Raw genomic sequence first — 14279 nt, 5'->3', positions numbered from 1 at the left:
TTGACATTTTTTAAGTGTAATAAAATGAATAATTAACTTAATTTGTGCAGTTAGTAAAATTACTGTAGCGATAAGAGCACGATATTAGTTCCTGACAGAAAAACGATTACAAAGCTTTTCACCAAACGCTAGATGGCGCTGGTGTATTTCTTTGTCGACACTAGGGCATGTTTCTGCTCTAATAAGTTACTCATACTCTTTGACTGCTGATCCAATGAGGGAATAAATAATTCTCTCTAGACCGAATAAAGCAAATTGTGAAGATTTTTTATGAGTTTTGATTTTTTTTTTGACATTTTCACGTATTTAAAATTGACCCTTTTATAATTTTTTCGTTGTTGTTTTTTTGTTTATTGACACTAAAGTGCAAATTGGGTCCATTTGGGCTTGTGATAGCCGTTATTCAGTAATAAACCTTATCCTAGAGAAAACGAGAATATGGCCAGCCCCGTTTTGGGTTTCGGTGTGTATAAAATCTTATGTTCTTGTGTTTTTTTTTCTGTATTGGGAGGACCAACCAACAACTAGAAGAAAGATTATCAGAACACAAATCATCAATAGACGAAGCCATGAAGCTACGCCATGAGCCTGATACTTTTGATTCTACCTTCACTCAGCACGTTTATGATAAACCGCCACCATTTTATTTTATTTGATAACGCTTCCATTATTGCCCCCGCTAAAGGTCTCAAGCAAGTGTTCAGGCAGGTAGTTCAAATTAAGAAACATATACATCAAAAAGTCGCCTTTAATAGAGACACTGGTGAAACTTACCTAAATCCCATTAATAATGTTTTCATTTTATCCTTGGAATTTTTGTCTGTGAATTTGTTACTCCTTATTTACGTTTGTGCAATGAGGGTGGTTGAGTAGAGGTCTCGACGCCAGTATCGGCACATTTATCCTTCCTTTTTTCAATAACCGGGAATACCCTCGTTTTTTCTTTTTTACAAATTGCTTCATCATCTTTTAAATGGGGTACTATAATGTGGTCCCAAATAAGGAGTACTAGTGATGAGTATTGTTCCGTTTTAAGAGTAGTCTTTAGGTACAGCGAGAAGTAGCCTACAATGGGGATACCCAGGTGAGTTGGAGTAGCGCAGCGTCTTTATCAGTCATGGTTCGTCTTCTTCTTCTTTTAAAATAGAGGCCTGTGGGTACTAGTCCATTTTGGCCCATTCATTTTTACATATCCATTCAACCCGAGCAGTGGCACCAACAAACAATAGCTTCACAGAGGTTCAAGTAATGATAGCGGCCACAATAAGGCCATTCAACACTTTTCAATCCATTCAACACCAGCAGTGGCATCAACAAGCAATAACTTCACAGAGGTTCAAGTAATGATAGCGGCCACAATAAGGCCATTCAACACTTTTCAATCCATTCAACACCAGCAGTGGCACCAACAAGCAATAACTTCACAGAGGTTCAAGTAATGATAGCGGCCACAATAAGGCCATTCAACACTTTTCAATCCATTCAACACCAGCAGTGGCACCAACAAGCAATAACTTCACAGAGGTTCAAGTAATGATAGCGGCCACAATAAGGCCATTCAACACTTTTCAATCCATTCAACACCAGCAGTGGCACCAACAAGCAATAACTTCACAGAGGTTCAAGTAATGATAGCGGCCACAATAAGGCCATTCAACACTTTTCAATCCATTCAACACCAGCAGTGGCACCAACAAGCAATAACTTCACAGAGGTTCAAGTAATGATAGCGGCCACAATAAGGCCATTCAACACTTTTCAATCCATTCAACACCAGCAGGGGCACCAACAAACAGTAACTTCACAGAGGTTCAAGTAATGATAGCGGCCACAATAAGGCTAGCAGTCGGCAAGATCGTAGAAACTCACGAAGGGCCAAGTAGATCTCCCTCTAGGTTTGCTGGTCGAACTCTATCTGCGCAAGGGAGTGTGGTGCTTGTGTGAAACCTAGACCCTGAAATGCTTCCAGCAGCTGTAATTGGCTGTTACAGGATTTCATCTATGGAGCATTACAATTCTTTAGTATCTGGTCTAGTTTCATCTTCTTTTGGCCAAATCTACAGAGCGAAGATTGATATGTGGGGGATCATTCATCGAACAGCCACACTTTTCGTCTAGGCTATATTCATGTCTAATTCTCTTATAGACTTGTGTCTCTTATGCATATCAATTTGTCAGAAAACCTCAAAATTTGTACTTTGAAAAACATACCTATTTGTCAAAGAAATTCTCGCAATTTATAACATCCCCTAGATTCTTTTCTCAAAATTTTCCCAAGGACGTGACCCTGGGATGAAAATTTCCCAGGGATGTGACTCTATGTAACATCAGACATAGCTTTTTCCTCAGAAGAGCTCTCTGGCATTGTGCCCCCCTTTGTCCAGCCGTCAAAGCAGACACGAAGACACACAGCTTGGTCCTTGGTCCGGCGTTGCACGGGTAAATGTCGTACTATTAAAACGTGTTCGATTATCGTGAGCGATTCAGTTTCTAAGAGAGAGAAAACAGATGGTTAACGTATTTGGCAAGAATTCCGACATTCTTTTCCGGGACGACTAGAGAGGGAAGCGGTGTCCCCCAAGGCATGATTTTGGGTCCCACCATAAGCAATACATTTATGAACGATGTGGTGTAGGTGTGAGGTACCGCACAATAAAGTGAGATATAGCGTCGTTACTTCTCAAGAGGTAAGGAGACCCAGCATCATTGTGATAAAATGTTTCAGCATTTTATCTTCAAGGCTGTCACAAATTGAAGCCACGACTATATTCTCCAATTTATAGGTTTCTTCAAATTATCAAAGGAAAAATTTATTTTCACTAAAAGCTTGCTCTCGCTTAAAATTATGTAAACAACGGATATGTCCATTAATCTTTTTTTTATCAGATCTGCCGAAGGTAACATTCTCATAGTCATCCTTGCCGTATCCTCTCAACCATTAAAAAAAAAATTAAAATATTTGCTTTTATATAATTAAGTAAATGTCAGATATACGCTTTACACTATGATGTGGACACAGCGAGGACGTAAAAAGTAGAATAGTGAATACCCAGGGTATTTTTTCACAGTAAAAAAAAATTGCAAGAAAAGAAAGATAAGTCTTCGAACCAAGATTAGAATATTGGAAGCTACAGTGACGACTGTGGTCAAGCATGGTTGTGAAACGTCAGCGCTTCGTAAGACGGAGGAGGTTGGATGCCGTCCAGGAAGCCAGGAGGTGAATAATTATGTGTACCAGTTTGCATGACTGCATTTCAAACAGTAAACAGTAATGAAAATTTTGTACTGTCCCAGTTTCTAGGGTTAAAATGAGAAAACGATTGAATTGGCTAGGAAACGGTATACAGATGAAATATAACATATTTCCAAAGGTTGTTCTTTTTGGCCATCCATTTGGGTCTAAACGAAAAGCAGGTCGTCTTTGATTGCGGTGGGAAGAGATCATGAGAACAAGTTTAAAGGATTTCGGGACTTAATGAAAGAGAGAGTAAAGAGTGAAGCCTTCACAAAGTTGGGATGGATGAGGAAAATGTGCTGCTGCGTTGGCCTCAAATGGTTGATTTGAGTTGATTATAGAACTGTCAGTTTCTAGGACCAAAACAAAATAAAAGTTAAGAAACATCGCGGATGACAGATTGCCAAAAGTTATTCCTTTCGGCCATCCATTTAGGGCTGAACGAAAAGCAGGACGTTGCCAAATAGGAGCAGAAGAGGTCGTAAGAAAGGATTTAAAGGAAACTGAACCTTATCGGGAGGGGTAAACAGGGAAGCGTTGAATAGATTTGCGGGCAGCTGTGTTGGCCTCATGCGACTTGGTCCTGCAGTCGTTAGTTACTAGTATTAGTAACTAACTCTTTATTATCTTTTTTTATATGATATATCACAGTAACATTCTTGTAGTGCACCTTACAATATCCTTACAACCGTTTTCTAACATGATTTTTATGGATGGAAAAACAAAATTAGTATGAAAAGAATAGGCTAGTTTCAAAGAATATGAACTCTAATATCTATTGTGGCATTTTGCCCAAAGAAACTCCTTAATCTTTTGGTTCAATTTAAAGCACAAACAGAAAGAGAAACAACAACAAATATTTTTTTCTTTTTTTTTTAATTAGACTTATACTTTTGTGTTATAGCGCTGGATGGTGTTGACTGCTTTTACTTTCTCAGAGACAAACCCTTTTCTTATACCAGTTTTCTTTCTCCTCTTTCTTTTTCTTTACCAGTTTTTTTCTTTTCCCTTCCCTTTTTTAACTTCTTTATATTAGACTTTTCTCGTAATTACTTGCTCCAGCCGAGATTAGATAGCGGCTGAAGACATTTCAAAAATTGAATGTTAAGTTGTGGTGGTTAAGGTCTGACAGCTAGTAAGGTATATGGTACCAGCAACAGTAAAAATGAAATATGATTCGTTGAATTGGTTAAGTGGAAACTTAAGTCTTTTATTTTTATTTTTATAGGTCAATCTTGGCCTAGTTAACTTGAGTCGGTCCAAGAGACAAAATCTTATAAGTTTTGCAAATTAACACAAAAAAAATTGCCAATGGGTCCCAAGACAAGGAAGGTAGCCACCTGACAAAATGAAATTTATCACTTTGACCAGACGGGTCTCGGTATTTGTTTGGCCTTTAGTGGAACATCGCACTCACGGCGATAAGCACAAACTGAAAGAAAGTGGGTTGTTTAATATGAAGTGATTAAGAATATATGTTGAAAAATTAGGAAAAATTGAGAATCCAGTTTTTAAGGAAAAAATCTTCTATATGCAGTTAAGTAGTTTTCGGTTGCACGTGGTGCCAAATTAGAAAAAAAAATATGGATGAAAAATTAGCAAAACATAAGCTAAAACATATAGTACCAAACAGCTTAAGAAGGTATAGCTAAAAAAAAAATGTATTGTTAATATTCGAGTTTTTACCGATTAAGTTTTTACTCACTGTTCAACGTGGCAACATTGATGAAAATGTAGTACTGCCTAAGAAACTTCATAATTTCCAAAAGAAAATTTTTAGTAAATCACAGTTTTCAGCTGCGAATAAACCTAACATGGGTGTATAGGTGGGTGTGCGGGGGAGGGAGAAATGTTTTCGTTTTGACATCCTTAGTACTTGAATGATTAACAAAATATTTAATTAAAAATATTATTACTATTAAGCTTGAAAGGTTGAGATGGCAACATGCACGTTCTTCGGATGAAGGATGACAAATTGCCAAAGATTGTCCTTTTTGGCCAATCGGGTAAGGCTAAATAGAAAGCAGGTCGTCCGTGGCTGGAGTGGGAGGATGTCATAAAGAAAGATTTAAAGGAAATGAGAACTTCCTGGGAAAGTATAAAGAGGGAGGCTTTGAATAGATTGGTATGGAGGAGGAGCGTGTGCAGCTGTGTTGACCTCAGGCAACTTGGTGCTGCGGTGACTTGTTAGCAGTAGTAGTAGTAATTTATATTTTATTATGCTTTATGACAACGAGGTAGATCCAGTCTCATCTGGATCCAGACTATAACGAACAAAAATTTATCGCTTCCTGTCACTAGGCGCTCAAGCATTGGTAACCCTCATTATACATTACACTGCAAAGAAACTGACATAAGTTGGCGCTGTTGTGTTGTTGTACTAAGTGTTGCGTTTGAGTGTGTGCAAATGCCTGTGGTTTGCGATAAATTGTTATTTCATTTCATTTCATTTCATTACTATGATTTACCTTCTGTTTCTCTATGTTTTTCTTGACGCTGCCCATCTAATGAGGAAATTTTTAAATTTAAAGCGATTATCTCTTCGTCCATCCGGGAACACTGAACTTGCGACTCCACTAATTCTTCACTTAATTTCTGATTTTTGGCATGCAATTCCTCATTTCCTCCGTTAGATATTTTGGATTTCAAAGCCAATGCCAATTCTGCAAGTTTCTCAGATAAGTTTTCAATTTTTCCTTGCTTTTCTTTGACTTCTTCTTTCAGAGTTCGATTGTCATCAACAATTTTATTGATTGATGATAATATTATGAAAGGGTCAATGAAGTTGAAATTTTGTGCAGATGTCTCTCTTGCTGCATCTAAACAAGTTACCTATAATAAATATATAAATTAAAAATGAAAATTTATAATAAAAGGCTGAACTTATTTATTTATTTAATCCAGTAAGGCGGAAGAGTTGATTCCTAATTTAACAAAAACTTCAGATGGCAGAAGAAACAGGAAGGCATCTAATAAATAGAAAAATGTCCAGCTGGGATTAGACGCCGGCTGAAGACATTTCATAAACTGGATCTTAACCTGAAGGACATAATTGTGGAGGGTAAGGTCCGACAGCTGGTAAGGTGTATGGTGAGGATGTGAAAATTAGCCCCTAGTCCGTAAACCGCTGGCTGAATTCTTTTCTTTGGAGAGAGGGGGAAGATACTGAACCAATGGGCCCTTATCGACTGAGCTTCAACTAAGTTAGGTGAGTTCGCACATTGACTCATTAACAATAATAACAATAGGAGTGGATATTAACAAGTCCGCCCATTAACAATAGTAGTAAAAGTCCAGTCAGAATTAAACAAAATTCCTTGACCCCAATTTGAGCCAACATTTCAAAATATTATTTGAAGGTCTACAATCTTTATTGCCCTTTTTTGCCCTTAACAGAAATCTAAGGACGTTATGTACCTAATCAACATAAATTCTTAAGATAAAGCCAGAATTTTTAACAGAGCTTAAAAAGTTGCATTTTTTCTGGCACAATGCGGGTAACAGAAGAAAGAAAAACGCAATGGTACATAAAAGGCAAAATGAAAGCCCTGATTACGAGTTGCAAACAAAGATTTACAATGACCTCAGGCTAATATAAAAAGTAGGGACCCTCAGACAGTTTCCTCTAAACACATAGATTTTTAGTGATTTTCCCATATTCTCCTCTATTTCTGCATAAGTCACCTATTTTGTAAGGTTTTGTGTAGTCACGTTTGACTGGTTTAATGTTTTAATCGGATTTAAATTAAACTAAATTTTAATTTAATTAATTTAAAATTAAATGTAAATTCAAATTAGAGTTAAATTAAATTTCATTTTAATCAAATTAATTTAATATTAATAAATTTAAAATTAATAAATTTACAATTTTAATTAATTTAAATTAAATTAAAGTGTTTTGCATTACAGTGTTTGAAATTTGACGGAGAAGTTAAAGCCAAAGCCACCCCTCAAAAAAATTCAGTGAACAAATAATGGTTAAAATATAATTTCTTTTTTCTGTACTGCAAAGCAAGAAGAAGTTGAAAAAAACTACAAAAAGCGCATTTAGGCGTTCCATATTTAATACTATTCTTTCATTAGGCTTCGTAAACGTCTTATGCGCCGTTCCTGGCTTTGGAGGATCTAAGGTCTAAGTTCAATACTTCAGCACAGTCCGTTAAATACTTCAGCACAGTCCGTGAGCCGTCATAACGCATTAAACCTGCTACAAAATATACGGTTTTGATTAAGTACACAGCGTTTGCTTTTGTGCGAGACATTTAAGAATAAAAGCCAAATTACAAACTATTTTCACATTACAAATTTCGCTAATATCGTTAATGAAAGATGAAGAATATTTTCCAATGCTACTGCGTGTCTGTTTGAAAAAGAAAATAAATGAAATGAAAAAATGAAATAAATGAAATGAAATGAATAAATGAAAAAGAAAAATTGCTGAAAATAAGTCTATTTCCAATATGCCTCCGTGGCATATATGCCTCCGTGGTACCGGAACCGTAACCTTGTCTCAGTTTTTGGGCTTCCAGATATAACTGAAAAGCTAGTTGAGCTTGCTGACAAACTCCCCCAGACAGTGAAGGCTCTCCCAGCTCATCATGGGTTTGTACGCCTCCTTCATTGATTTAGTGAAGTGTATTTAGTGTGTTTTTTGTGATTTTGTGATTGTGTATTTTGTGATGTATTTAGTGATTTAGTGTATTTAGTCGATTTGTATGTATTTTTTCTTTTCTTTTACTTATACTCCGCTTTTGTTACCTTAGCGGGTTAAAAATAAATTATTATTATTATTATTAAAATGAGCTACAACAGTTATAAAGGGTGTCTAAAAAAAATGTACTCATACTTAGAATAACGAGAAATCCTTTATTTATTAACATACAGTGAAATGGAATATCTTCGAATATAGAAGACAGATGTGATTAAGGAATTATGTTTGCAAATGTTCAAATTGATGACCATTATTGTCCAGACAACGTTGATAACGCACACCAAGGGATTCGCAAACATCACGAAACAGGTCATTAGGAATATCGCGATATTGTCTTTCAATTTCCATTTTCAAAGCTTCAATTGTTCTTGGTTTGGTGCGATAAACTTTGTCTTTGAGATATCCCCACAAAAGGAAGTCCGAGGGCATTAGGTCCAGGGAATGTTCAGGATATACAATGGCACCCCTTCGGTCAATCCATGTGTCTTGAAAAGCTGCATTGAGGTGAGCTCGTACATCGCAATGGTAGTGGGGAGGTTCACCATCTTGCTGAAAGTAAATTTCGCCGTCATCACTAAACATCTCAGAAATTTGTGGACCAACAAACTCCTGAAGCAAGTTAAGGTAGCTCTCACCAGTGACCGTTCCGTTAATAAAAAATGGCCCTATGATGCCCAGTGCAGATATCCCACACCACACTGTTACTCCTGGCAAGTTGACATGGTATTCAAGTGTTACATGAGGATTTACAGGAGCCCAGTACGAGCAATTATGGTGATTAATGGTGCTATTTAATTTAACGGTTGCCTCGTCGCTCCAAAAAATTTTTTGTTGAAACCCTGCATCTTCTTCACATTTTGCCAGATACCATTCACAAAATTCAACTTGCCGGTCAGGATCGTCTTCGTTTTGGTTATGACTTGGTGTTGGAATGTAGCTTTTCCAGTGCAGACGCTTCATGATACGATGGACGCTATCTTTTGAGATGTTTGTTTCCCAAGCAGTTTGTCTAAGTGATTTCTGTGGTGATTGTAAAAGTGTTTCCTGCACCTTCTCTTCTTTTCCTGGGCTCGTGGATGTCCGCGGTCGTCCAGAACGGTTCTTGTTGACGTTCTGAATGGTTCCCTCTGCTTCAAATTTCTCTTTGATGCGAGCAATAGTCCGGCGCGTTGGTGGCGATCTTGATATTTCCGTTCTGAATTGTCCTTGCACTTCAATGGCGTTTTCGGTCTTCCAGTAACATTTCAGGACAAACATCTTCTCTTTAAAGCTAAGCTGATTTCTAAGACAGCATATTAGCAACGATTAATGAACATGATTCCTTAATCATATTTGTCTTCTATATTCGAAGCCATTCCATTTTGCTGTATATTCATAAATAAAGGATTTCTCGTTATTCTAAGTGTGAGTACATTTTTTCGAGACACCCTGTAATCCTTAATGTAATGTAATAATTTTTTTATCTAAATTAGCAATTTTGAGTTTCATAATTTAGGTTTATGGAGGAGCCAGTTGTCAATCGCTTATCTAGATTAATCGCCCATCAACGGTGACTTTTTTTTGCAGGAGAAAATCAGACGAATCCTACTCCCCCTTCCCCATATATGCAGTTATGGTTGAATTTCTTTTCAATTATTTTTTCACAATCGATGAAATTAGTTCTCTTAAAATGTGACCTTAAAAAGTTCTCACACCTCAGAGCTTACGATCAAATAAGCCCTCTCTCAGCTTTCTCTGATCTTCTGTTCTATGTGATAAGGTCAATAGCAAAAAAGAAAATTGAACGACACATTGGCTCTTTACTAAGTCTACACTGAGATTATACTAAGAATATATCTTATTTGAAAACATTTACTTTATCTACAGAATGATTTTTATATTAACTCAGAGATTATATAGACAGAGCTGATCCATCTAAAATAAGCTAACTAAATAGCTTGAGCAGACCCTCGGGGGGGGGGGGAGACAACTAATATTATAAAATCTACATGGGGAATGATTGTCAACCAGCAATTTTTTCTTGCAATGATTAAATTGAAATAACTTTTCAGTCATTTTTAGATTAATCTCTTACAATAAATGGCATAATTTCACATAATACAATAAATGGCACAATTAATGGCATAATTATTTCACGCACGTGAAATAATTTCACGTGCCTTAAAACTACTTTACCTGAACCGTCCTAGCCGAGTGGTTAGCACGCTAGACTTGAAATCATTTGTCCCTGAGGATAGGGGTTCAAGTCCTGTCGTCTCTGGTTATTTGGTTTGGAACGGGGGTCAGTAGTGTAACTCTGTCACGCTCAGCCAGAGTCGAGATTTCTCCAGATTTCTACGTGGAGAAATTGGGGAAGGTAAACAGGAAGGGTGTGCGAAATATGGCTGGCACCCATCCTCCCACTGCACTTCCTGGCTGAAAGGCCATGAAATGGAGATCAGAATCACCGACAGGGACTGTAAATTGCAGTGCCGTATTCTTTTTTATAATTACCTTAAACTGAAGCTCGGAGCAATCTAAGGAGTTCTGGAGCAAAGCAGACAATTATTTTAAATAACAAATTCAATATAAAAAAATTCAATATATTCAATATAAAAAAAGGATCATTCAATATAAAAAAAAATAGCAGCATTGAACAGAAGTCACTTAACAATTGTAAATGAGTGTAGGCTACTTGATTAGTTCCTTTTTATTAAAAACTTTAAAAATTAGAATTGTAATTTGCTTCAAGTTTATAATCTTGAAAATAAAAATAAATTTACTGGACAAGAAAATATTTCATTTTAAATGGTAAAGTGACTTCCGCAGTATTAGGCTATACTAGATGCACTAAAAAACAAAAATCTTGACAAAATCTTCCAAATCTTTCAAAAATCAAATTTACAAACATCTTCCCCAAAGCATGACAAGTTCTTAGACTCCAATGGCTACGCTTAGCGATAAAACAAGATAAACAAAATTTTTATAAATTCATTTAATAAATGTATTAGAAACTGAATAAATAAAGAATGACTTTTCCGACAAGGACGCTAAACCGGTGTCACCTCAAAAGAACAGTACCCCTCATTATCCGTCAATGACACAGTAGGCTAATTTGTTTGGGAGAAATTTTACTACAAATTGAAAAATTAATATTTTTGTGCGAAAACGAATCTCTGCAACCCAAGGACACGTAAAGACATCTTCTGTTCAAACCCTCTGCATTATTTTCTAGAATAAAGTTTCTGGAATTTATGATTACTATCACATAATATATATAACAGACTTGAGACAAGATTTTTATAAAGTTTGTTATCCTGAGATTACCAAAAATCCATCTAGGGCCAAACTAGGGTCAAACAGCCATCTAGAGCCAAACTAAAGCCATTTAGGGCCAAACTAAGGGGCGATCTAGGGTCAAACAGCCATCTAGGGCCAAACTAAAAGTAGGTAATCCCCAAATGGGGTGTGAGGATGTCGTAAGAAAAGATTTAAGGGAAAGTGAACCCCTTGGGAGGGTGTAAAGAGGGAGGCATTGAATGGATTGGGATGGAGGAGGAGTCTGCGTATGTGTTTTGGCCTCAGGCGGCTTGATGCTGCAGTGATTTTTCAGAAACAGTAGTAGACATCTAAGATATCAGTTACATAATTGAGAATTGAAGGGAGGGAGGCTCTTCAGAAATTATTCCAGAGAATCCCTTCACAGAAATTACAGTTAAGAGAGTAGACCTGACTTTTCCCATTACGGACCCCTCCCCACCCCTGAAGAATATATCACATTGCTATTCATAACAGGATACCTGTTTGGTAACAGGATACCTGATTTTCAAAGGGATAGGTAAGTCCTTGTAACAAATCTTAGAGGGGGGATTGCTCACCATCTCCCTCTGTACCTAAGTCAGGCAGCACTTAGCTCTAACACGGAGGTAGCTAACAAGAATACATTTGAGCCACATGCAAAAAGAGGAAATGAGAAGGAGAAACATTTTTGCAGTTGCTTAGTATGAAAATAAAGCCTTTACTTTGAAGTAAGGCACTACGCAAAAAATGACTGATTAAAAAAAGGACTGCAAAATTAGTAAAAGTTTACCTTCTTCAGTATCATATCTAACTTTGCAGATACTCCAGTGGCATCTTCTCTAAAAGAACTAGGTCCTGGCTCTGAGTTATTGATTGGAAAACTCTTGCTGATATTGAGAGAGCTACTAGGGCGACTAGAAAGCGTAGGGTCAATATTATTAACAATTGGCTCTTTCTGTGCCGCCAGGCTGTCGGAACTTCCAGCAGCAACCAAGGGTGTGGCATACCCAATATTGGACATTCTGTCTTTCAAAGAGGTATGTTTGGGGGTTATCTCGACGTCACTAAACAAAAACTTTATTAAGGACCAGATTGGACAATATAATATATAAAGTACGCATGGTTTGAAAACATGTGATTTGGGTTTACCCGATATTGGCTGTGCTTCGTCCTTGTCTGTCAGCTATTCTTGAGCAGGGGCAACAACTGGAGGGGTGAGAAGGTAGCAGTTACCCCTCTCCTTCATTTGAAGGGGGAATAAAAAATAATTTTTTATGCCATAACTACAAAAGATTAAAGAAAAAATCGATACCCCTCCCCCAATCTTTTCGTGAACTGGCGCTCCTATTCTTCAGTAACTCCGCCCATGTCTGCAGAGAATGTCAAATTACTACTTTACCCCATGTTGGCTGGAGCCTTTTAGAGATAATTTCCAAGTTCATGGCAGTGGCATTAATAGAGAGTAAATTAGTGATAAAAATAGAAAAGATATAAAATAGAGATCAGAAAAATATAAACAAACTATCTATACTCAATCTGATTTGTTACCTGTGTGCATAAATTTATTTTAAGCTGGGGACTTTCCGATGGACCTATATCTATATATTTTTAGTTTGATATAACCTGATATAATTAATCTGATATAACATATGCATTGCTTTCTTTAAGCATTATATTCAAATTAATTTTTTTTGTAATTTATTTTTTTTCGCAATCATTGGCAAAACGAGAAAACTTATAAAGTTTTGATGGACGTTCATATTTCTGCACTGAGAACGACTGAGCCAAAGTTTAGACCGAAATAGTTCCATTTTTCTCCATTTTTTCACGTTCACCTCCTTTTTTTTACGTTTTCCTGTTTTGCCATACTTAACCAGTGTGGTCTCAGAAATTATTCACAATCATTTCAACAATTCACATAATTGAATTCGTTTCAAATTCTCCGTTTCAATTCAGATCATCCATAATCATGTGGGATGCTTGTAGGTCCAGACATTTTAATACATGACGGATGCTTTAAAATTTGTGAATCAATAATACTCATATCAACTCTCAACAATAGAACAGCTGATTAACTCCACTTTCTTTCTTTTCTTATTCCAAGGGTATTCCAAGGGTTTTAACCCCAAGTTATTTGTTGGTTCTTACACGATTCAAGAATTACTAAGATTAAGGTGTAATTTTATGCGTCCACTTCTGTAACGTTAGGCAAAGTTTTAGGTCTTTCATTTCATAATTTGAGTCAATACAGACTAAATAGCGACGAAGACCACACTGCCTTTCCATGATAAACACAAACTTTAGGTAGAACAATAGGGAATTTTTTTATGTAAGACAGTGGAACTCAAACCTCAAATGAATATGTTGATCCTATATCCAAGGGTCGTCTTCAGCAAAACACAAGTGAATATATACATATAAAATGAAAATGCGACCTTTAAAACTATTTTAATCTAAGTTTTTTATATATATATTCATTTGTGTTTTGTTGAGGAAGGCCCTTAAATATAGGACCGAAATATTCATTTGAGGTTTGAGTTCCACTGTCTTAATAAAAAATAAAAACAATACATGATAAATAATAAACAAAAAAACAAATTAAAAAACAAAAAAACAAAGTTCCTCATTGTTCTACCTAGTGTTTGTGTTCATATGTGTTGACTATTTGTGTTGTTTATTTGTGTTGACTAAAACCCTTTAGAAGCCAACTTAGGATATTGTTTAAAGATTTTGGCTTTAAATTGGAATTCAATTAAAAGCCAATTGGCTAAAGTAAATCAGCAATAGTCACTTTGCATTGGGTTTTAAGTCGATTAAAAGACAATATTAGCTTTTAACCCCTATGACTTCTAAATTGGCTTTTAGGTTTTTCAAACCAAATTCTGTGTTTATACTTCATTTTAGCTTATTGGGTTTAATTCGCTTCTATCGACTCCGTTGAGTTGGATTTTAAAAATAAGAGGCCAATTATATTTTTCAATTTGAAAAATAATTGGAAATCAATTAATGCTTTTTAATAGTTTTAAAGTAAGGTTCTACTTAAAAACATTATCG

The 14279-nt window shown here is 36.2% G+C and overlaps 1 protein-coding gene across 2 annotated transcripts in view; it reads right to left on the bottom strand.

Moving 5' to 3' along the window:
• The window catches only part of LOC148941261 (uncharacterized), a 67508-nt gene that overhangs the window by 15166 nt on the left and 38063 nt on the right, over positions 1 to 14279 (bottom strand). For both annotated transcript variants that reach the window (XM_089104095.1, XM_089104096.1), the window contains exons 7-8: positions 12016 to 12289; positions 5704 to 6067 (exon numbers count right to left, since the gene is read on the bottom strand). In XM_089104095.1, the coding sequence (XP_088960221.1) occupies positions 5704 to 6067; positions 12016 to 12289 (638 nt within the window). The remainder of the gene's footprint in view (positions 1 to 5703; positions 6068 to 12015; positions 12290 to 14279) is intronic.

The sequence above is a fragment of the Artemia sp. Qi Xiang Cuo genome, chromosome 18 (genome assembly GCF_049724085.1).
Source record: "Artemia sp. Qi Xiang Cuo chromosome 18, ASM4972408v1, whole genome shotgun sequence".
NCBI classification, from domain to species: Eukaryota; Metazoa; Arthropoda; class Branchiopoda; order Anostraca; family Artemiidae; genus Artemia; species Artemia sp. Qi Xiang Cuo.
The sequence above is the reverse complement of the archived record's forward strand: the minus strand, read 5'-3'. Positions and strand labels throughout refer to the sequence as shown.